The sequence below is a fragment of the Puma concolor genome, chromosome E1 (genome assembly GCF_028749965.1).
Source record: "Puma concolor isolate L17-30 chromosome E1, mPumCon1.1.hap2, whole genome shotgun sequence".
Lineage (NCBI taxonomy): Eukaryota > Metazoa > Chordata > Mammalia > Carnivora > Felidae > Puma > Puma concolor.
In genome coordinates, this window is record NC_141680.1 from 62,497,951 (window position 1) to 62,522,344 (window position 24,394).

Sequence of the window (24,394 nt, forward strand, 5' to 3'; positions counted from 1 at the left end):
CAGCGGCCAGTGGGTTACTTTGGGTCCTTCCATCATGGCGTGTGCCCTCCAGGAGTAGGCGCTGCTCTGGATGTGGCTGTGTCATGGGCCTTGTGGACCCCTCGACGTGCTCAGGAAACCCCACCCAGTCCCTGCAACCAAGGGACTCCTTTGTGAGCACAGGTACAGCAAGGAGCGCGACCACCCTTGGGCCACGCGCAGCCGGGCATGTGTGCCCAGGCTCGGGGGTGCAGCCCACACACCCGCAGAAGGGGTGTTTCTTGCTCAGCCCTGGACCTGGGTCCGGGAGCTGGGGGAGCAGGTCAAGCATCTTATGTCACACCAGTGATCTTCGGTTCTGCTTTCTGTCCTGACTCAGAGCTAGGCTGGTCTGCAGTGTGTTTCCCAGGGGAGGACACTGCCAGCCCAGAAAATAGGGGCTGGGGCCACACCGAGTGAATGGGGAAAGAAGGTGTGGAGTACCCGTCTGGCCTCCGGGACGCAGGTGGGACTGGGGACCTCAGGAGCATTCCCCTGGGCCATGCTGATGTGCTGGTGGGAGACTTTTGCAACCCCAGGAGGGCAAGAGGCACAAGGGCCCCGCCCCCCTCGGCAGTAAAGGTTGGATCAGCCCAGCAGGGAAAGAACCCATCCGTCCGAGGCACTGGCTGGAGGCGAGGGCAACGTGGAGAGTCAGCAGCAGAGGGGTCACAGATGCCGACGGTGGCTTGTGACCCAGTGGGGAGAAGCAAGGACATCATTTTGACTTGTCTGAGGTTGAACGCTCTTTATTCTCTCCTCCTTCCCTCTTCTTTCTTCCTGCTGTGCAGCGTCAGACGTGCTGGCAGCAGGTAGCCCTGGCATCTCCTCCAGGCTGCAGACACCGGGCAGAACCTGACCAGAATTCAGGGAGGTGGACACGCCCCAGGGGACTGTGGCCCAGGTCGCCTCCCACTGTCACAGTCAAGTGACCCAGGTCGACCTCTGTTGGGAAGGGAGTATGCTGTGCCAGGCAGGGCCCCCCGAGTGGGGGGGTGCGAGTGGAGGGACAATGTGCGGCTTCCACGGGGCCAGAGTGTGGGCCTCCCGGCCATTTCTTCCCATAGCAGATGTCCCCGCTTCCTGCAGGAATTGCCTTCACCCGATCTGTAGAGCCACCACCCACCCCCAAGGCAGGGGGCAGCTCGGGACCCAGGCCTGGAGATCGCAGTACGCTGACCCCTGGCCCCTTTCCTGGACGTGGAGAGAGAACCCTGTGTTCCTACTGGGTAACCAAGCTGGGACAGGTGGCTGGGCCCTGTCTGGGTCATGTCCCGTTCCCCCCCCCGCGGCATGGAGAAACCTGAAGAGAAGGAGGCCAGCGTGCAGAGAGAAGCAAAGCCAAGGAACAAGAGACCCAGAGGCCAGCGCCGTGCCTGGGGCCGGAGCCCTGCGGCCGCCTCTCCCCAGGCAGCCAGAGGACAGCCTCCAGGCCACCGTGCCCCCTGCTCCCGGTGGCTCTGGTCCCGCAGGCGCTCTGGTGGCGGGGGGTGGGGGGGTGGAGGCCTGATGAGGGAGAGAGGGCGGTGAGTTTCTGGGGACCCACGCCCACAGAGCCGCTGCGCAAGTACCGCAATGCCAACGCTTCCCACGGAAAACTGGAAGCACCCACGTGCCCATCTGCAGCCACCCGAGCAAACTCGGCCGTGCACCGGCCCGCAGGGCAGCGCACAGTGCGTGCATCTGTGTGCGTGCGGCAGTCACGCGGGTATAGACACGGTCTGGCAACCGCCACCCCAGGTCAGCTCTCAGCTCCGGGTCCTGCGACCCAGGCATCAGCACACCTGCGGAGCAGAATTTGACTTTTGACCTTATGCACCTTGGAAATGTCTGCTTTTATTTTTATAAACGTGTGCCCCTTTGTGAGTTTTAAGGTGAATGTGAAGACAGAGAATACGGCAGGGAGTTAGCATCAGTGACTAAGACTGAGACCGAGTTCTGGCCCTGGAGGATGCTGCCCTGGGGCCCAAGCGGAGAGCTGATCCGCTGTGGGGCGGGTGGGGGTGAGCAGAGGGGGCGCAGGGGGGAGCACATCAGGACTGAGAGGGGCAGCTCCAGGTCCCCTCCTCTCTGCCTGGGCTCCCATCCAGTGCTGAGGGCACGCTGGTCACCCAGAGGTTGGCCACCTGTCACTGTCCCTGCCTTGCCTCCCGTGCTCTGGAAGATAGGAGGGGGTTTATGGTCACTCCTGTGTCCTGCTTAAAGAGGAGGCAGCGACAGCCTCAGTCAACAAGAGACCAGGAGAGAAGAGGCATCTTGGGTGAGGGAGTGATGGGGGCCTCATGGTCTTGAACCACCCCCACCGCACGCCCGGTAGGTAAAAGTTCTGGAAAATTCTCAGCAGGGCCTGCCTCTCTTGGCCTGTCAGCTGTGGGCCCTTGGACAGGCCACTTGCTCCCCTGAGACCTAGTTCCCTCATCTGTGAAAATGAGTTGAAGTGAGATGCCAACAGGACAGCGTGGGGAGGCTCCAGCATGTCCCGTGACCCCACGGCCTCTGCCGCCGGACGCTGCGGGACATATTCTGTGCAGGGAGGACGGGGATCCGATCCACTGGTCATTTCTGGCCTTCAGCAGCAGCCCCTGGTTTCCAGTTACTGATGTCCAGGGGCGAGATCGTACTGCCCAGCTTCCCTTGCAGCTAGATGCCACACGGGGATCGAGTTCTAGCCAGCGGGGTGCATAGCAATGTCATGTGCAATGGCAAGGTCCTTAAATACAGGCTCCTCTTCGTCCCTTGTGTCTTCCTGCCGCCGGTAATGTATACTGATGGCTGGAGCAGCCTCACTGGATCCTGAGGAGGAGGCCACGGTTGAGGATGACGGAGCCAACCGGCAGGAGGAGCCTGGGTTCTTGGGGCGCCCGGGGGGCTCAGCTGGTTGAGTGTCCGACTTCGGCTCAGGTCATGATCTCACAGTGGTGAGTTCGAGCCCCGGGTCGGGCTCAGTGCTGACAGCTCGGAGCCTGGAGCCTGCTTCGGATTCTGTGTCTCCCTCTCCCTGCCCCTCCCTGCTCATGCTCTCTCTCTCTCTCTCTCTCTCTCAAAAAGGAATAAACAGTAAGACAATTTTTTTAAATATTAAAGAAAGAAGGGGCCTGGGTTCCTGATGACTCTGGAGCCTCCAAAACTCTCCCGGAGCCTTCATGTGAAAGAGAAAGAAAGGCCTCCCTGTCGAAGTCGCTGTTATTTTGGAGTTCCTGTGGAGAGCCTGGGTATGGCTTAGCCCACCCCTAGGCTCTTGGGGCTCCTCCTTCTGTGGCTGCGGGCCACACACCGAGGGCCCTCACGGCCAGCTCTCCCCTTCCTCCGGCCCCTCATCCGCATGCTGCTGGGACACCTCCTCAAGAGTCCCCGGGAGGCTGTGATCTCTGAGGCCAGGTCAGCCCTCTCGCGGCACAGGGAGCTCATCACAGCCTGTAATTAGGTATTTATTGTGGGTTTCCTTGATTTTGCCTTGCTGCCCTGGACTGCCATTAACTTGAGGGCAGGGCCCCCGCCCGTGTGCCTTCACCCTTATGTCCCGGCACCCAACGCGGGGTCTGGGCACAAACGTGCACCCGGCAAAGCCCCACCAGATGGGTGCTGGCCCTGCTGACACCACCGCCCTCCCCACCGCCCCTCCTGGGCTCCCACAGCCCCTGCCGCTGCCCACCCTCCCCCGAAGCCCAGAGTCCCCTCCCCAGCGCAGTTTCTTCCGCACCAGTCCTGACCCCGCATGGGAGCTCCAGGCCCCGCGGCCACCCAGAGAGCCACAGCAGCCACATTCCATTTTCTGAAAGCATGGAGACTGGGCTTCCAGAAGCAGCTCCAGGGCTCACCGACAGCCGTGGCTTCACCTCCCAGAGCGTCCGTCTTATACCCGGGACACGACCCCTTGCTTCAGGTCAGCATCCTATTCACAGGGACATGAGGACGATCGAGGGATGGAATGTGTCCCCCCAGCCCCCAAATGGCAAAGAGTACAGGACAAATAACCCCGAGGGCTGGCGCGGGTACAGGGCCACCAGGACCGTCCCACACTGCTGGTGGAAACGGCGGTCAGGACCGCCACCTGAAGGACTGTGGCATCTACCAAAGCTGAACATTTGCCTCCCCGGCATTCCGCTGCCAGGCACAGACCCGGAAGACATGCGCTAAAATGTCCACAGCACTACTGTTCCTAAACTTTGGAGGCAGCTCCCGTGTCCGCGAGCAGGAGACCGGGACCGTAAACCGTGGCACGCCCATACGACGAAATAGAACAAGCCCCAGACAGACGCAGTGATGCCACGAACGACACGGTTTGTGCTGAGCGAGAAGCCAGCCTCGGAGGACAGGCAGGGTGGCTCCGTCAGTATGAATATAGAGATCAGGCTCCCAGATGCCACGTGATTTCACCTCTGGCTTCAGCTCTGCCCCTGGCTTCACCTTGTCCACTGCTCCAACTCCTACCTGCCCCTCAGAGTGGGGCATCACAAGTGCCACCTGTTTCCTTTGTTCCCGGTCTGCAAGGACTCCTCTCTCTCCTGAACCTCTAAGGAATCCCTGGCTCAGGCTTCCTCATCCTAAACGCATGTGTGGCTGTGCTATTCGACCATGGACTTCGCTCCTGGAACACATCCTTTTCTCCTTGGGGCCCTGGGAGGGGGAGCCCTGGCTGGGCAGAGAAAGGCCCCTGAAAAGAGGTTTATTGGGCGAATAAATGCCCCCGCCTCAGAGGGAAGGAACAGTCTTTGGCCTCATCCAGGCAAAAAGCATGGTCCATTCATTCTCCGTGTGTACGACCGCCGTGAAGAGAGGACAGTGAACGAGGCCAGTCCCCGCCACTGGGATTTAGTCCCCCGTGACAACTGTTAATGAAATCGGAGCAACCAGGAAGGCCTCCTGGAGGAGGAGAGGCACCTGTACTTCATTGCCCATAGGCACTGACAGGAGCACTGTTCGTGCACCTCCCTGCCTGTGTTCCACTCATCATTTGCCTGATGCCTTCGCAGGACAGGCTCCAAAGGCTTCTGCAGGAGGGAGGGACTCAGCTGTGCCCTCCCCCACCCACTTGGAGGCTACCTCCGCACAGGATGCACATGCGTTTCACTTACATCGTATGCCACTGCCCACGAAACAAAACAGCAACATTTCAAAGATGATTTTCTTCACACTTCAGAAAGGGCGCTAGGCACCTTACTGCCCCAGCTGCCCTGCACACAGTAGCCAGAAGCTGTCCAGTATCAGTGGGGACTCCTTTGCCCCTGCTTGGCTGGACTTAGCCAATGAGGAGCCCGCAGACAAGAAAAGCAGGCAGGAGGAAAGTGAGGTCAGTATACATATTCATTCTCCGTGCCAGGTCGCAGCGTCCCTCTCCCCAAGGTCACAGCTCCTGCGGGCTCTGCCTCTCCCAGGACCACCGCTGCCCTTCAGGTCTGGAGCGGTAACAGCTCCCCTTTGTTGCTGGCCTTGGGTACCGCACAATCTCTCTCTCCTTTAATTCACTGGACTTCCGTGTATTCAACCCTCAGTTCAAATACCCCCTCCAAGGGTGCAATGAAAATGTAAGACCATGTCAATTACTCCTATCAAAGAACATTCTTGTATGTTCCTTTTGGTGTAGCTTGGAGTAACTCATGGAAACCAGGGGGAGGCTAGCCCCCAAGCCCCCGCTGGGGCCACTGGTGTTTGTATCCCCAGGACATTACCGTAGAAGCATCAATAGCTGACTCAGTCAATGAATGAACTGATGCCACCAGGTCCCTCCACCACCCAACAGCAGACCACCTGGTCCTTCCTCCCGCCCCACCTGCTCCAGCCTCCAGGGCCTAGCCCCGTAACACCCTGGGCGCAGTCCTCTGGGGGTACAGAGCTGGGGTGGGCTGGGAGCCCTGCGCCCAGGCCCTCAGGGGAAGGGATGCTCCGTGGCCGAGCAGAGGGATCAGGAAACAGTGTCCTCAGCGGCCTCCTCCCTAACAGGCTGGGTGGCTCTGAGGCTGTCACTTCACCTCCGCGTGTGCAGTGAGGGCAGCCACCACCCCGGCCCCGCACAGCAAATCACCCGGAAAGCGGCACAGCACTTCGCGCGCTCCGGGCACTCGGGGGCCTCGGCGACGGCTGGATCGGCGCGGGGAGCCTTGCGGCTGGGGTCCCAGGGCCGGAGCGCGGGCGCGGTCGCCGGTCCCGTCTCCGAGGCGCGGCCCCGAGCCACACGCCCCGCCCGCTGCGGCCCGCGAAGTGCCGCGCGCGCGCGCCGCCCCACGTGGGGCCGCACGGGCTCGCGGCTCCGGCGCCGGATTGGTCTCCGTTCAGCCAATCATAGAGCGCCATCAGCAGCGGCCGCGACGATTGGTCGCCGCGGGCTGGCCGGGGGAGGGGGCGGGGCTCCCTTTTGTTCTTTCCTCCTCGGCGCCGCGGGCCCCGCCTCTCGCTCCCTGCCGCCCGGGTCCCCCCCACCCGGAGCCGGGGCCGCAGGGGAGCTGGTGGGGGGCTGCAGGCCGCCGCCCGACGTCCTTCCAAAATGGCCGCTCGGGGGGGCCCGGCCTCCCCCAGCCCCTAGCTTATTCACACGCAACAGAAAGAATCAACCGCCTGACACGCGGCCTGTGCAGGGTCTGACCTTGGACAAGCCCTTTCCGTTCTCCGTTGCTCGGTTCCCTTACCCTTGCTTTCTCCCTGTCTCCTAGGAATTGTGGAGAAGAGGCCATAAAAAAATGAGCTTGGGATCTTTGTAAAATGTAACAAGTGAATGATAGAAAGTCTCCCGATTTTTCCCGAGAAGGTGCACGTGGGGGAGGGCTGCGAAGGGGAGACTGGGTGTCCGGATTTGGCTAACCCGTGGCCGTATTCCGGGTGACAGGCCCTTCCCAATCATGGTTGAGGTTTCTTGTCCCAGATGGGACTGGGTGGGGGGTGGGGCAGAAAGAAGCACGGCCTGGCCAGCTGTGCACACCCTCCCTAAATCATCCCTGCTCTTCGCTCCAGGGGTCTCCCTCTGAGGTAGAAAGTGGTGACTCTAGGAGCCAGGGGCCCTCACACGGAGGGAGGGGTTCAGGCCCGAGCCTCCCTCCTAGCCCACCACCTTCCCCCCAGAAAGGGCCAGAAAATGCATTGGAAAGCATTTTCCAATGAGGCCGGGGCTATGAACACATCGCCACAGGCAGACAGAGGCACTGCAGGTCTGCCCCGACCTGAGATGCAGGAGTACCCTGTCTACACAGGGGCCTGGAATCCCCAACAAGCTAGGAGCTCAGAGCCTCAGCTCCTTTTATTCCACCAGGTGGCAACCAAGGAGACCACCAAGCTATGGGGGGAGGTGCCAGGCGGGGGGGGGGGGGGGGGGGGGGGGGGTGCTGTCAGGCCCCAGGGAATCCTCAGTCCCCTTCACATCCCACAGTGACCTGAGAGAGCCCCCAAGCCCTACAGGATGGAGAAGATGGAACCCTAACGCTGGTCCAGGAACAGGGCCTTGACCAAAACAGGAGTCATCTGCCTGGAACCGGGAGTCCGAAAAACCCGCAATTCCCTGAGAAAGATTCTAATCTGATCAGCATTCAGAATGCCTCTCGGCGGTTGTTGGAACAGTCCCTCAGCCATAGGTGGCTCTTTGGCTCCAGCTCCCAGCAAGCAGCATGGGAGCCAGGGGCCTCCCCCGCAGTCTGGCTGTAGTGGCCCCTGGAAGGACTCCCAGCCCCAGGGCCTTGGCAGGTGTCTGCTGCCTCCCTGGGGGTGGGGTGCTGGGAGGCTGACATCTGCAGAGTGTTTTTACTGTTGGACAAATTGAATCAATTAAACAGGCCCCATCCGGGTGGCTGGGCGCATAGCGCACAGGAAGAAGCGAAGCAGAGGGAAGGGGACAGCACGCCCTCCTCTTGGGCGTCTCCTTGGTGAGAGTTCGGGGTGGACATGGGAGTGGGATGCACCCTTTCCCTGCTGTTCGGGGGGCAAGGACCCTCTGTGCTGACCACAGGGAGGGAAGGAAAAGCCAGCCCAGGGGTGCTGGGCAGAGTCACCAGGGTGATGTGGAGGAGACTCTGCGAGTGGTGAGCGGTGCCTGCCCCCCTCTACCATGCTGAGTGAGACCCACTTCTCCACCTAAGATTCAGGCACTCTGGGCTTCTTGGCTGCCTGCCCTACAAACTTTCGGGGCACCAGAGCTTCCCAACATCACAGGCTCCTTTCAGAGGTATTTTGTTGCTCTCCCACGGAGGCCTCCGGAAGCTGGGAGGCTCCACCTAAGAGGAGGCTGCCCCAGGAGGCCAAGGGAGCCGGCACAGGAAAGAGGAAACAGACTGTGGAGGTGATAGCTAGGGCCCCAGTCACCCACCTGGAGCGGAAGCCTCCCCCTCGGGCAGGCCGGGCCCAGAATGATTTAGGGGCTGGCTGCTCTGTGACCCAGCTGACCCAGGGCTGGCCACTGCTTGGGAGCCCATGCAGCTGCTGGAGCGCTCCCCTGCCCAAGCTGTACCCGGTCCCCCACTCCAGCAAGGGCAGCAGGGCTACCTCCTCAAACTTGCTTCCCAGGAGCCTGGGGGGCTGTTGGCTTCTCCTAGGACTGCAGGCGGGGTCCCAGTGAATCAGCTGCCATTCCCCCCAACAGGTACTTGCCAAAGGGCTGCTGCTTATCACAGGCCACGGCAGTGATGCTCTCACTGTCACCCTGAACAGCCAGACCACGTCTGTCTCCTGATGTCAAGTGACTGTGTCTGGGCCACCTGCGGCAGACAGGGTCTTATCAGTAAACTCCCATGGAGGACAGAGTGGTCAGCCGGAGACCTTCATCTGCTGGCACTCAGGAGCCACAGGGCGGAGGCTGGGAAAGGGCTGCAGGGTTAAAGGGTTGGCTGAGGGTCCCGCTTTTCGGAACTAGCCTGGGCTAATTCCCTGGAAGACGAAGAGGAGACCCCTGCAGTCTCCACAGCCCACGCAGGGGAGGCGTCGGTGTGGACGCTGCCCCCTTCCCAGCCAGGCCACTGGGAGGCAGCCTGAATTCCAGGCCAGCTGCTGCAGCCAGAGGTCCTGCCAGGTGGGGGAAAGGCATGGAGGTGCAAGGAGAGGGTGACAGTCACTCTCTTGGTTCTTGCTCACAGGTCACCTGCTGAGGATCCCCCAACTCTCCCTAGGGTAGAGTTTTGAGGCACAGAGGGGTTGAGGATGGGCCAGAGAAACCCGAGAGGGACACGGCTTCATAAGGGCGGGATTAGTTCAGCTTTGCTTGCAGAGGAGCCGCGCACCAAGCAGTTAACAGGGAGGCACATGGCCTTGGAAGGAACGCAAAGCGGTTACTCCGCCCACTAAGTCTTTGCTGCATTTTCGCCGCTACCTCGCCAGCTGCAGTGCAGCCTTGGGGCGGGAAGTGGCCGCCTGGCGGGTCTGGGGACCAGGTCTAAAGACTTCTGGCGGCCTCCCGCTCCTGCCCTCCGCCCACCATTCTGGCGTGAACCAGGAGATCAACCTCCCGCGCCGCCAAGGGCCCTCCCGGCGGGAGCCAGCCGGTCGGCAGGAGCGGTCCCGGGGCGCCCTCCAGCGGCCGCGGCCCGGAAGGCCGGCCGACCTGCAGGACGCGCGGGCGGGGCGGGGAAGCTGTTCGCTCTCCAGCCCCCCCCCCCCGCCCCGCCCCGCCCCGCGACCCTTCTGCACCCAGTGGACAGCGCCCCCGCCCGTCCCCGCGCCCGTGTTCCTGATGGGAAGGGAGGTAACTTAGGAACCAAAGAGGAGGCTGCCCTGTGAGAGTAAAAACCAAGACACCTTTTGGGGTGACTCTGCTCGGTTTCTGCTTGGATCCCCAAGGGGGCGGAGCTGAGGAGGAGTGGAGGGAGCACTGCGTGAGGAGCTGGGTCTAGTTTTATCCCCATCAGGTGCGGTTGTGTGCTTCCGGGGCCTTGTCTCTGTAGGGGACACAGCCTCTGGAGTGGTGGGCTTCCTGGTCAGGCCCTGTTCACAGCTCACCCAGCGTGATGGAGAAGGAGCCACACACACCTGCTAAGGCAGCCCACCCAGAAGTAGTCAACACCTCCTTCTGAGCTCAAATCCTGCCTCACCCAGGTCAAGAGCACTTTTGGAGCAGGGATAGCAGACACTATTTCCAAGAGTACTGCTTTAAATATTTCAACAGCTTTGCTGAGTTGTAATTCACACACCATGCAATTTACCATGGTTTTGGTATATTACATCATTGCTTTTTAAATATTTATTTATTTTGGGGAGAGCGCAGGTAGGGAAGGGGCAGAGAGAGGGGAACAGAGGATCCGAAGCAGGCTCTGCGCTGACTGATAGGCTGACAGCAGTGAGCTGGATGTGGGGCTCGAACTCATGAACCGTGAGATCATGACCTGAGCCGAAGACAGACAGACAACCCATTGAGTGGTGCCCCACTCAGGTGCCCCTCATCATTACTGTTTAAAATTGTGGTAAAATAGATCGAACATTAAATTTGCCATTTTCACTCTTACGTGTACCGTTCAGTGGCATTAAAGTACATTCACAATATTGTGCAACCATCTCCTCTCCGCTACCCGTTTCCAGGACTTTTTCATCATCCCAAACAGAAACTTTGTACTCATTAAGCAATAGCTCCATAGTCCACCCTACCCCACCCCTGGTAACTGCTAATCTACTTTGTCTCTAAAGTTCGCCTATGCTCAAGGTTTCACGTAAGTGGAATCATCTAATATTTGTCTTTTCCTGTCTGGTTTATGTCACTTAGTATAATGTCCTCCAGACTCACCATGTTGTAGCAGTATGTCACAATGGCTTTTTATTGCTGAATAATATTCCACTGTGTGAAGAGACCACGCTTTGTTTATCTGTTCATCTGCTGATGGACACTTGGGTTGTTCCCGCATTTTCCCTGTTGTGACTAATGGTACAAGGAACATCGGAATGCAAGTACCTGTTGGAACTCCTCTTTTCGATTTCTTTGGGCATCTAGCTAACAGTGGGAGGTAATTCTATCTTTAGCTCTTTGAGAGTGGACAGACTGTTTTCCCTACGGGATGCACCAGCATGGTATGAGGGCTTCTTTTTCTCTACATCCCCGGGCAACACTTGTTCCTTTCCTTAGTGTTATTCTCATAGTGTAGCATTAGCTGTTTTTTTAATTTATTTTTTAAATATACATCCAAGTTAGTTAGCATATAGTGCAACAATGATTTCAGGAGTAGATTCCTTAGTGCCCCTGACCCATTAACCCACCCCCCCTCCCACAACCCGTCCCATAACCCTCAGTTTGTTCTCCATATTTATGAGTCTCTTCTGTTTTGTCCCCCTCCCTGTTTTTATATTATTTTTGCTTCCCTTCCCTTAATGTGTACCATTAACTTTTTAAAAAAAATTTTTTTTTTCAACGTTTATTTATTTTTGGGATAGAGAGAAACAGAGCATGAACGGGGGAGGGGCAGAGAGGGAGGGAGACACAGAATCGGAAGCAGGCTCCAGGCTCCGGGCCATCAGCCCAGAGCCCGACGCGGGGCTCGAACTCACGGACAGCGAGATCGTGACCTGGCTGAAGTCGGACGCTTAACCGACTGCGCCACCCAGGCGCCCCACCATTAACTTTTTAAAAAGTAATATTTTCATTACAAATTATATATCCATTGAAGATAATTTATAAACTATGTAAGAAAGAAACATTTTGTCTTTACCTCCAACCGCTCATTTTTTGGTGATACTGTTGGTTTTTTTACAAGGGTAGGCTTGTTTGCTTTCTAAGGCCTTGTTTCTTGGGCCGGCAGGATGACAGCAAGGGGGTAAGCACAGGTGGCGGGGGGGGGGGGGGGGGACTACGACACCCTGCGAGGGTCGCCCAGCGCTGCCCCCGGCCAACGTGGGGCGGGGGCTTCGCGCTGGGCGGACTGCGCAACTGTGCAAAGGTCCACTACTGGGACCGCAGGCTCACCCGGGGCCTCACGGCCCGCACCGAAGGGCGGCAACACGACCGTTCGAGGAGAGGCCCCGGGGCCCCGGCAACCGCGCCACCGCAGCCCGCCTCGCCCTGCCGCCCGGCTCACCAGGAGCCACACGCCCATTGGCCGAGAGCACGGCAGCCCGGGCCAATCACGCGGGGCGGCGGCCCAGCGCCCAATGGGAGCGCGGTGGGCGGGGCAGGAGGCGCGTGCGCAATGGGCTCTACGTGCGGCCCCGCCGGCGCTTCTGGGGGCCCGCCCGCGGCCGACCCTCGGCCCCGGGGGAGCTCGGGGTTCCCGCGCCGGGTGCGACCGTGCCCTGTGCTGGGGGTGTGGACGCGCTCCTGCTTTCTGACGGGGTGCGGGCCGGAGGTGCTGCAGGTGCACGGCCGCTCCCCCTCCCCCGCCGGCCCCGCCAGCCTGCCCGGGGTCAGTGCTCGCCCGCCCCTCCTCCGCCCCGGGCGCCCGAACTCTCCAACCAGGAGTGGGAGCAGGAGGCGCTGTTCTGCCCGGGAAGGTCATTATTGTAGGAGAACCAGCGCTTCGGTACAAAAAAGAGACGCAAAATTTACGAGACGGCCCCCTCAGAGCGCGGAGGGCGACATCTGGCTGCGCATTCTGCGGCGGGCTGGGAGGGGGTCCCTTCACCCGAAGACAAAGGCGTCCCTGGGCCCGCGAGGCAGCAGCGGCGGGGGGTCCTGTCGCTCCTCCTCCGGGCGAGCGCGGGAGGCGGCGGCCTGCAGGTGCGCCCCCCGCCCCCCAAGGCAGGCCGGCCTCCCCCTCCTCCGGGCTCTCTTCCCTCCCTCCCTCCCTCCCTCCCTCCCTCTGCTCCAGCCCCTCGGCGGAGCGGCGAGAAAAGGCTTCGGGAGAATTTCCATTAAGTCGGCTCTGCTTCAGAATCTGAGCGGCTGCGACCCCCGCCCCTTCCGCGGAGACAACTTCTCCCGGGTTCTAAAGGCCCGCGGGGACCCGGAATCTCCAGCACAGGACCTTGCTCCGTCTCTCCTGCGGTCCCGTGCCCACGCGGCCGAGCGCTCGGATCCCCGCCCCCCCGTCCGTGGCCGGCCGGCTCCCGCCTGGGGCCTGCCCAGGTGCCCGGGGCGGGGCTCCGCACAAAAGCCGCAGGGACCCGCAGCTTCAGCACGTACACCCACCAGCACCACATGTGACCCGGCCCCAGCTGATGGAGAGTGAGGGTGAGGCCCCCGGCCAGCCCTGGGCCTGCAGGAAGGGGAATGGGCTGAGTGACAGAGCCAAGCAGGTGCTGTCCCCACTCTAACGGGGAGCCCTTGGGTATGGGTGACACCTCGCCCCTGTGCACAATGGAAGCCACGCTTCCGCAACAAGCACCACCCCATGTCCTCTCCCCTCCCCTCTCTGTTGCAGAGAGTCCGGGGTGGGGGGGGGGGGGGGAGGCGGCATATCCTACCTGTCCAGGGTCTCTGTACCCCAAGGGCTGCCTGGGTGTGCCTCAGAAACCCCAGGTCCTGGCTGGGGTGGAGGGCTGGGGAGGCAAACCTCTGTAAATTGGCTCCCAGCCTCAATGCTCTCTACCCACACTGGGAATCCCACTCAGCTGCCCAAACTGCATTGCTATACAATTGACACCTGCTCACCCAGCCCTCAGAAGAGAAGCCGGAGTCCTCCTAGGAGCCCACAGCCCCACGCCATCTGACCACCTCCCTGCTCTGGCTGTTCTGCAGTCGCTGGAATACACTCAGTCCTGTACTCACCCCAGGGCCTTTGCACCATCTGTCTCTGGGGACCTCTCTTTTTCATCTAGGTGCCCCATGTCCTCCTTCAAATCTTTGTTGTCAAAGATTGCTCAAATGTTGTCTTCTCAGAGGGACCTCCTCTGGCCCCTCTGTAAACTGGCAACCCCCTCCCAGCTTTTTCTCCATAGCTTACACGCCCTCTGACATTCTCCAGTTTCCTGGTTTTTAAGTCTGTTTCCCTGTACTAGGTTTCGAGTTCTTTCTGCCCACTGTGTTTCTAGCTGTGTCCTGCATGCTTCCCACGAGGCCCTCCCTAAGTATTGGTTGACAATAAAGTAGTGAATATAAATCCACTATAAATCCGCAGACCACCTTTCCGATCAAGGTCAACCCTTCTCCCACCCCACCCCAAAACCCGTGCACGGCAACAAACTGGGCCACTGTGTATAACATTCTCAACATGTCAGAGGGTCTTTATTTAATCAGTGGAGAAAAACACACCCCACTGTGGCTCCAGACAAAATGAAAAAGTGCTCTAGCCCCCCCCCCCCCCAAATCAGACATGCATGTCCAAATAACCAGGAAGGGTCACTTCTCACCTACCAGACTGGTACACTTTACAGGGTGGTCGCGGCTGGTGTTGGGCGTGCAGGGGAAAGGTGCCTGTGGTGGGAGGGCGGGCAGTGGCCCCGCAGGGCCCTTGCAGGTTCATACTGAAGAGGTATAGCCAGCAAGGACCCTCCAGGCTCCTTGGATGCTGAAACCCAGGTGTAGCTCAGAGGGGTGTTCGGTGCACTGTGACTGCACAGGAGTTGGCCCCAGGGTAGCTGGTGAGACCTTCGCCCTGCCGGCTGGCCCCTCATTCCTTCTCCGTCTTTTTCCCCGTGCAGCTTGTGTTGGATGCTCCGAGACACCAGCTGGGAGGAGAGCCGCCTCTCTGGCCGGTGGGTTGGCAAGTCGGGGTGGTAGCGCCCCTCACGATCTCCGTGGAGGGGCTCACGGCCACCATGCGACTGGCGGGAGGCAGCCAGGACAGCCCCAGAAAAACTTATTAAAGGGCCAATAAATCACAGCTCTGTCCACCTCCCCACACTCTCCTCTCCGCGTTGCTGCCTGACTTTTTTATATTGATGCGTTTAATTTATCTCTAAAAATGGGCAAGACTGCTTGTTTGATTTCCACAGGGGCCACGTGGGGCAGAGAGCTGACAAATTATCTCCTGACCCTGGAAGGCTGATGTAATGGGTCCCCAGCACTGAAGGCCCCGTTTCTGTCTCCCGGATGCTCCTTCGTTTGGCCCTGGGCCATTCCCCGTGCAGTATCACCAGAGCCTGTGCTGTCCTTAGCAGCTGGCTCATTTGTCCATAATGGTGGACACCCATGTCCAGAACACCCCTCCAGGCAGCAGTGCCTGGCCCTGGCCTCTCTTGTCCATGCCTCCCAGGGGGGCAGGTAGTCTCTGGGCTGAGGTGGGGGGGATGCTGACCTCTCCTCGGGACCGACGAGGCTGCAGGGACAGTTTGGTTGTTCTTTTGCCGAAATCACCAAGACAGGCAAGACCTGAGAGAATCACAAAAAAGGATTTGTTTTCAGCAAATTAATGTTCTCAGCAGAAAGAAACCTGAAAAGTATCCAAGGGAATTATTCGTCTAAACTGGACGGGTTGAGGCCATAGGAGTCTGAAGGCCTCCGAGAAGGGTTTCCAGAAGAATCCCGGCAGTAGAGCCACGTTCTGCTTTCCAGGTGTGGCCCTCAAGCTGCTTCAATGGACGTGAGGACGGACTTGAGGCATCTTTTTTTTTTTTAATTTTTTTTTAACGTTTATTTATTTTTGAGACAGAGAGAGACACAGCATGAACGGGGGAGGGGCAGAGAGAGAGGGAGACAGAATTGGAAGCAGGCTCCAGGCTCTGAGCCATCAGCCCAGAGCCTGACGCGGGGCTCGAACTCGCGGACCGTGAGATCGTGACCTGAGCTGAAGTCGGACGCTTAACCGACTGAGCCACCCAGGCGCCCCCGGACTTGAGGCATCTTAAGGACAAAACTGGCGAGGGCGCCTGGCTGGCTCGGTCGGGGGAGCGTGTGACTCCACCTCGGGCCGTGAGTTCAAGGCGCATGTTAGAGGCAGAGATTACTTAAAGAAATAAAATCCTTAAAAAATACGTAGACAAATAACAAAACTGCTAATTAGTTTCTAAAACAAACACATAGATGGGGGACACAGGCACACCACAGCAGCCATCTATGGTGGGCCAGCTCTAAGACGGCCCCGATGGCCCCACTCCCGGTACCCATGTCCCTGTGGTCCCCTCCCACACCGTACCAGCCGAGGTCCGTGTGACCAACAGAATAGGGCAGAAGCGATGCCATGACACTTCTGAGACCAGGTTAGGAGAGATAGGAGGCCCCGAGTGCCTGGCTGGCTCAGCTGGAAGAGCATGTGGCTACTGATCTCAAGGTCATGAGTTCGAGCCCCACATCGGCTGTAGAGATTACTTACATATAGAAACTTAGAGAGAGAGAGAGAGATGAGGCCCTCCCTTGGGTCACTCCCTGCACATTGGCGAGGAACGGAGGCCTGCCAACAGCCACACGAGCCAGCTCCGGTCTTCAGAGACCACTGGCCCAGGCCACAGCTTGACCACGGCCTCATGGGAGACCCTGAAGCAGGACCCCCCCAGGGAAGCCATTTCCTGACCCTTGGATACTGTTGCCTCTAAGTTTTGGGGCACTTTGTTGCACTGACAGGCCACCAAGAGAAACGGATGTAGCCAGGCATCTACCTTGAGCCCATCATGAAAATGGGAGACGAGGGACCGGCAGGTCCATGATTTTCCTTTTCTGACAAGGAGCAGCAGGGGGAGCCTGAATTCAGGGTGAGATCCTGGGCCGGAGCCTCATGGCCCCCTCAGGACCCAGGCCCTGCAGGGTCCTCTCCCCTAGGAGCTGGCCAGCTGTCTGGTCCCGCCAGCATTTTTCTCATGCGATGCTCCCTCTGCCCAAGACGTCCTTGGCACTAGAGGGCGCCTGCTCCTGCCCATCCTGTGGGGTGGAGCCGGCCCACGCAGGCACTGCTCCCAACGTGGAGGGGCTGCCCCGCCGGAGGCCTCACCCTGCCGCACGGCTGTGCTCAGCAACAGACCCTGCACCACAGTAGGCATACAGTGGGTGCTTACTGAATGTTTGCTGTGAGTGGGCATGAAACATCAACGTTCAGTCTGTTCTTTTTTAATTTTTTAAATCAATGTTTATTTTTGAGAGAGAGAGAGAGGCACAGCATGAGTGGGGGAGGGGCAGCGAGAGGGGGAGACACAGAATCTGAAGCAGACCACACGGGGCTCGAACCCATGACCTGGGCCGAAGTCAGACGCTCAAGGACTGAGCCACCCAGGCTCCCCGAGGTTCAATCTGTTTTTAAGCAGAAAGTGGAGGGGAGAGGAGCGGACAAAGCACTTACTAATGCAGACGGGTGGACCCGCATCCCTGGAGCGGGCACTCCAGCATCAGGAGCGCCCCCCACCCCCACCCCGGACCCCCGGATGCGCAAACTGAGGCCCCGGGAGGCTGAGTAACGGGACCAAGAGGGCACAGCTGCGAAGCGGCAAAGCCCGGATTCAGACCCCACCGCCGGCTCTGGAGCTCGGCTCTGAACCGCGGGGGCTTCCCGCCGCCTTCCCCCCGCCTTCCCCCCTGCCACCCGCACGCCCGCGCGGGCTGCCTCCCTGCAGGTGATTGGCCAGACCGTGCGGGCCTCCGCCAATCGGAACACAGCTCCCTCTGACTCTGGGTCGGATCCCGCGGGATCCCCGGGAGCAGAGATGTTTATTTCCACGCGCGGCAAGCTGGCGGGGACGCGCGGGGCGCGTCTGGGGTGCGCAGAGCCGAGAAACCCCGTACGGCCCTGTTCACACTGCCTGGAGCCTGTGGTTCCCTGAAACCTGACGCAAAACCATGGCCGAATATGACCTTCCACCCCCACCCCTGCAGCTCGGCCTCGGCCAAACACAGGCGACTTTGTATCTGGAGGTAGTGATAGAAAAGACTCCAATTTGGGGGGATCACTAGCAGCTGCACCGAGAGTTTGGGGCCCACAGCAGAGGGTTCAAGGGCAGGAGACCCCACAACCGGAGCACCCTGGGTATACCTAGGCTGGGAGCCTGCTTCCTTGGGTTGCTGCCCACCTACCAGGAAAGGCGCTCAGGCTTCCTGCGGCTTGGGTGGGCTGCCCGATCTCATCTGCCAAACTGTCTTTTCTCATTTTGTTTCCCAGTGCGGGGTATCACCACCAAGAATCCGGACCGAGGACATAGCCTGAAATGGCTGCGTAAGGGTTTCCCTAAGCCACCACGCATCGTGTGTATGCATGCATTTCTCTGCAGAGGCAAGTCCCGGGGGGGGGGGGGGGGGGGCGGGGGGGGAGTGGATGGCATGGCAATTAGGAATAAATTCAGCTGCAGGTAACAGAAAACCCAATTCACAGGCGATCCGACGCATAGGGGTTTATTGTCCTGGTATAACCAGAAATGTAGACGTGGGGGCTGTCCTCGGCCAGGACCAGACTCTTTTAGTCTTTCTATTCCCACGCCTGTAGCAGGTGGGTCTGAGCTTTGGTCTTCACGGGTTGCAAAGTATTCGCCGGAGCCTCAGACATTGTTCACAGCCCTCACCACAGTGAAAGAGAGAGAAAGAATGGAAAGAAAGGAGGAAGTGGCTGGGCGGGTCACATCTGTCCCCTTTTATGGCCAGACAAACCTGTCCCAGAAGCCTCTGCAGCAAATTCTCCCCGAGGCCTTTTGGCCAGAACAGGCCGCTGGACCTCCCACCACGTGAGGGACTCGAGACAGCCAGGAGCCAGCTGGCCACGGTCGGCATTAGCCAAGCATCCCCCAACCCTGGGGCTCAGCAGTCCCAACAGAAGAATGGTTCCGTGGGCAAGAAAACAGTGGGAGTCCAGATCGGGCGGGCAGCAGGCTGCCACCGGTGGGAAGGCCCTGGCATGTTCAAGAAGAAGAGGAATCTTTTTTTTTTTTTTAATTAAGATTGTATTTTTAAATAACCTCGACACCTAACTTGAACTTGGAGCTTGAACTTCCAAACCTGAAATCAAGAGTCTTCATACTCTACCCACGGAGCCAGCAGGGTGCCCCAGAAGGGGAATTTTTTAACAAGATATTGGGAGGCTCACAGGTTACCCAGGGGACCAAGATCAAGGACGGTGTAGCCGGCCAGAAAGCCCAACACCCTGCCGCAGGGCCGGACAGGTGAGCACAGCCCTGCTGCTGCCTCCGGGCACCTCGGCACAGAAGGCTACAACCAAGGCCACACGCCGGACATCCACCGGGCCCACTGCCGGCCCTGCTGTCACCCCCACCACTGCCCACGGCCAGCGCGGGTCCTATGCCGCCTCTATGCACGGTGTGAGTCGAGGCTGGAGGTGGGCGCACCAGGTTGGTGGAGCCCGGGCCACTGACCTCACGTGAGAAGGAGGTTCTTAACCTATTGGACATAAGCCGGCACAACATTTTGGAAAGCAGTTCGGCAATACATACGGATAGCCTCCAAATGGCCACCCCCTGTGGCCCAGCAACATCACGCTAGGTAACCTCTCTTAAGGATGGGGGTGGCAGTGGGGAGCCTCGACCACTCACGCCATCACAGAAGGGTTGATTTTAGCCATAGCACGTGGCAGCAGCCGACGTGTGCAGCGAGGCGAGGGCGTGAAGCTCGGCCCAGCCACCTTACAGAGAATATTTAATACGCCGGGGAAATGCTTGCATCGTGACGGCAAGTGAAAAGGACAGAATGTACCTGGGGTTGTCTTGGCAAAGTCTGATGAAGTGTTATTTACTGAGAGCAAGAAACCAATTACCCAGGCTTTTAGCTTAGCTGGCAGGAAGTCTTGTTTCAATAGAAAGCTCCCCCATGAAAATTAGGAAAAGGCTTAACATGCAAACGCCCTCGGAGAAATCTCAAGGTTGGTTGGCTGAGAGGTCGGAAGAAGCGGACGCTCCCAGACAAGTTCACAAAGGTGCGTAAGTAAGAATTCCCATCCTTATGTTGGGGGCAACAGTAAGAAACGTGAAGCCATCTCAGCAGCCATCAGGGAGAAGCAGTTACCTGGCAGTAAATTTCCATAGCAGAATACTACACAGCCATGACGAAGGTATGTCTGAACATATGGACGCGGAAAGGTGTCACTAGCATGTTGATAAAAGAAAAATCTGGGGCGCCTGGGTGGCTCAGTCGGTTAAGCGTCCGACTTTGGCTCAGGTCACGATCTCGTGGTCGGTGAGTTCGAGCCCCGCGTCGGGCTCTGGGCTGACCGCTCAGAGCCTGAAGCCTGCTTCGGATTCTGTGTCTCCCTCTCTCTCTGCCCCTCCCCTATTCACGCTCTGTCTCTCTCTCTCTCAAAAAATAAATAAACGTTAAAAAAATTTTTTAAAGAAAAATCAGATCATGGAAGGATACATCCTTTACGTGTAAAAATATGTTACTGTGCACATTACCAAGTATAGAGGGGACTTCTGTCTCCCGCCGTCATGGGTTCACTGATGTGGGATTTGTCCTCGTGCCATAAGCAACTAGGACACTGCCAAGAAAAAAAAATATGTAGCGACTTTCTTAAGACATCCGGCAATAGACAGCCCAGGACTCAGATCCCTAAGAGAAGAAAACAGAGATGTGAGCCGTACAACGATGTCGTCTTTCTGCCTGGAAGTACGCTCTGGACTGAGACACAGAAGACAGAAGTCTCCTGAGTTGAGACACAGAGACTGGAGTGTGGCGAGGCAGACACGATTGGAATTAGCAGGGCAAGGTGCTAAGTGGGAGTCACTATGCAGAGAACAAGCTCCAGAAATCTGCGCAGAAGTTCCCTTACGGCTTTGGTGAATTTTAAACTGTGCTTGTGTACGAGGAAATCCCATGAGACTCACCAAAGAGCGGCTCCTGGAGAACTGTAGCGCTGAGCAAGTCCCAGAGCTCACATGGGACAGAGAGACGTCTGGGCTCCCGACGGACCTCATTAAGCATCCAGGGCATTTCACGGAGGTTTCATAATAGCCACGTTAGTAGCAGGGCTAAACTGTCCCCGCATAAAAGGCTAATCCAGACTCACTCTAACAAAGTTTTAAAAACCTCAAAAAGGGGCTCCTGGCGGGCTCAGTTGTAGAGCACGCGACTCTTGATGTCAGGGTCGTGAGTTCGACCCCCACATTGGGTGTAGAGATTACTTACAAATAAAGTCTTTAAAAATAAATGAATAGGGGGGGGCGCCTGGGTGGCGCAGTCGGTTAAGCATCCGACTTCAGCCAGGTCACGATCTCGCGGTCTGGGAGTTCGAGCCCCGCGTCAGGCTCTGGGCTGATGGCTCAGAGCCTGGAGCCTGTTTCTGATTCTGTGTCTCCCTCTCTCTCTGCCCCTCCCCCATTCATGCTCTGTCTCTCTCTGTCCCAAAAATAAATAAACGTTGGAAAAAAAATTAAAAAAAAAATAATAAATGAATAGGGGCGCCTGGGTGCCTTAGCTGGTTAGGCATCCAACTTTGGCTCAGGTCATGATCTCACAGCTCATGAATTTGAGTCCCACATCAAGCTCTGTGCTGACAGCTCGGAGCCTGGAGCCTGCTTCGGATTCTGTGTCTCCCTCTCGTTCTGCCCCTCCCCTGCTCACACTCTGTCTCTCAAAAATGAATAAATGTTTTAAAAAATTTAATAAATGAATAAATAGGCTTCAAAAAAGATCAAACTGCCTTGCAAGTAAGTTGATATCCTGTCAAAACAAACTTCAACATTCTTTTTTCCCCCAAACTTCAACATTCTTACAAAAAAAAAGACAACGAAATCCAGAGATTCAATAATTTAACTTTACAATGTCCAGCATTTGATGAAAAATTACCAGACATGTGTAAGCAGAAAATGTGATCCGTAATTAGAAGAGAAATCAGTCAATACAAAGAGACCAAGACAGGTGAGAGAGAGCGGAATTAGCGGATATTTAAAAATAGATGTTATATATAGATGTTCATGAATTTGAAACAAAACATGAACATAAGGAGGAGAAAAAGAGATGATATAAAAGAAGCCAAATGAAACGTCTAATGCTGAAAAATACAATACCTCAAAATAAAAATGAACTATAGGGACCTAAAAGCAGAGAGACAAGCAAAACAAAAGACTGGTGAACCCGAGATCACAACAACAGAAAATATTCAAACTAAATCACAAAAAGAAAAAAATGTGAAAAATGAACAGAAACTTAGTGACCCGTGGAACTATAGCAATCAGCCTAACGTATATGTAATGGGAAGTGTTTTTTTTTAATGTTTATTTATTTTTGAGAGAGAGAGAGAGAGAGCAAAAGCATGAGCGGGAGAGGGGCAGAGAGAGAGGGAGACACAGAATCTGAATCAGGCTCCAGGCTCCGAGCTGTCGGCACAGAGCCCGACGTGGGGCTCGAACCCACAGACCGCGAGATCATGACCCGAGCCGAAGTCGGGACGCTCAACTGACTGAGCCACCCAGGTGCCCCAGTGGGAAGCTTTTTTAATGTTTTATTTTTGTTTTTAAGAGAGAAAGAGCACCAGTGGGGGAGGGGGAGAGAGAGGGAGACAGAGGATCTGAAGTGGGCTCTGTGCTGACAGCAGCAAACTGTGTGAGATAATGACCAGAGCTGATGTCGGATGCTCAACCGATCGAGCCACCCAGGCGATCCTGCAATTGGAATTTGAAGAAATAGTGGCTAAAATTTTTCTAAATTTGTTGAAAACTGTCAAGGCACAGATCCAAAAATTTGACAAATCCCAGCAAAGATAAATGAAACCACGCCAGGGTACATCTGACTCAAATTTTTGAAAACCAGTAATAAAAAGCGAAAATGCTTAAAAGCATCCAAAGGTGTGTAGGGAGTGGGGGAGGGGCGTGTTTATTTAGGGAAACAAAGGTAAGAATGACTACTGACTCATTGTCAGAAACAATGAAAACCAGAAGACAATGTAACGGCATGTTTAAATTGCTGAAAGGAAACAAACCCTATCAACTTAGAATTCTGTATCCAGAGAAACTGCTCCTCCAAAAGGAAGGCAAACAAAACTTTTTCAGAAAGACAAAATGGAGATCCTTTTTGCCAGCAGACTTGCGCTACAAGAAATATCAAAGGAAAAAGCTATATGGGGTGCCTAGCTGGCTCAGTTGGTGGCACACGCAACTTTCATCTCCGGGTTGTAAGTTCAAGCCCCACGTTGGGTGTAGAGATTACTTAAAAAAGTAAAATATTAAGGGGCGCCTGGGTGGCTCAGTCGGTTGCGTGTCCGACTTCGGCTCAGGACATGGTCTCACGGTTCGTGGGTTCGAGCCCCGCGTCGGGCTCTGGGCTGACAGCTCGGAGCCTAGAGCCTGCTTCGGATTCTGTGTCTCCCTCTCTCTCTGCCCCTCCCCCGCTCATGCTCTGTCTCTCTGCCTCTCAAAAATAAAGAAAAGTAATAAAAAAAATTTAAGTGAAATATTAAAAAAAAAAAATGAAGGGAAAGCTACAAGCTGAAAGAAAGTCATACCAAATGGAAATAAAGAATGCCCTAAATGGGAAATGTAAGATTTTTTTTTACTGTTTTTAATTCTTTTAAAGTTGGCTTTAAAGCAAAAATGAATAGCAATGCATTGTCAGGTTTTAACACATGTAGAAGTCCTATATGGCAAAGCCAGCACAAAGACGACAGAAAGGAGATGGGAGTGTATTCTTGTAAGGTTCTTACATTGTATGTGTACCAGTAAAATCATATTTGAAGGTAGACCGTGGTACGTCTGGAGGGGGTGTGGGGACAGGGAGAGAGTGAATAAAAGCCAATAAAAGAAATAAAACGAAGTACTGAAGAAAATATTCAGTCACAAAATGGTATAACTTATCAACAGTTGCATTAAATGAAAATGGTCTAAATACTCCAATCAGAAGTCAGAGGTATACATACTGGATGGAAAAACAAGACCAAAATAACTGATGTCTGCAAGAAACACATTTTAAATATAAGTCGGCCGAAAGTTTCTTTTTTTTTTTTTTAATTTTTTTTTTTAACGTTTATTTTTGAGACAGAGACAGAGCATGAACAGGGGAGGGGCAGAGAGAGAGGGAGACAAAGAATCCGAAACAGGCTCCAGGCTCTGAGCCAACAGCACAGAGCCCGACGTGGGGCTCGAACTCACGGACCGCGAGATCGTGACCTGAGCTGAAGCCGGACGCTCAACCGACTGAGCCATCCAGGCGCCCCTAAATCGGCCGAAAGTTTCAAATGGAATATATTGGGCCATGCAAACAGTAATCATAAGAAAGGGGAGTTGCCATATTAGTATCAGACAAAGTAGATTTAGGGACGAGAAATATCACCAGAGGTAAAGGCATATCAGCTCTAAAGGTGTATACACCTAATAACAAAACTCCAAAATACATGAGACAAAGTCTCACTGAATATTCGCAAGTGGAGTTGGATATTTCAACAATCTTTTCTTAGAAGTTGAGAGGACAAGGGTGGCTGGCTGGCTCAGCCAGTAGAGCACGTGACCCTTGATCTCTGGGTCATGAGTTCAGGCCCCACGTTGGGCGTAGAGCTTACTGAGTAAAAAAAAAAAAAAAAATCACAGGGGCGCCTGGGTGGCTCAGTCGGTTAAGCGTCCGACTCCTGATTTCGGCTCAGGTCATGATCTCACGGTTTGTAGGTTTGAGCCCTGCGTCGGGCTCTGTGCTGACAGCGTGGAGCCTGCTTGGGATTCTCTCTCTCCCTTTCTCTCTCCCTCCCCTTCTCTCTCCCTC

The 24,394-nt window shown here is 56.3% G+C and overlaps 1 protein-coding gene and 1 long non-coding RNA gene across 2 annotated transcripts; one reads left to right on the top strand and one right to left on the bottom strand.

Moving 5' to 3' along the window:
- Positions 1-1,829: 1,829 nt before the first annotated feature.
- Positions 1,830-6,177, bottom strand: LOC147574594 (uncharacterized). Its single transcript, XR_015244353.1, has 2 exons — positions 5,094-6,177; positions 1,830-2,811 (listed from the first exon to the last, which is right to left on the bottom strand). It is a non-coding gene; the product is annotated as an uncharacterized LOC147574594 (long non-coding RNA).
- Positions 6,178-12,098: 5,921 nt separating this feature from the next.
- LOC147574595 (uncharacterized) lies at positions 12,099-14,692 on the top strand. Its single transcript, XM_086686452.1, has 2 exons — positions 12,099-13,148; positions 13,367-14,692. Exon 1 carries the CDS (start codon positions 12,099-12,101, stop codon positions 13,074-13,076), a length of 978 nt encoding a protein of 325 aa, XP_086542578.1. The 3' UTR covers positions 13,077-13,148; positions 13,367-14,692.
- Positions 14,693-24,394: the final 9,702 nt, after the last annotated feature.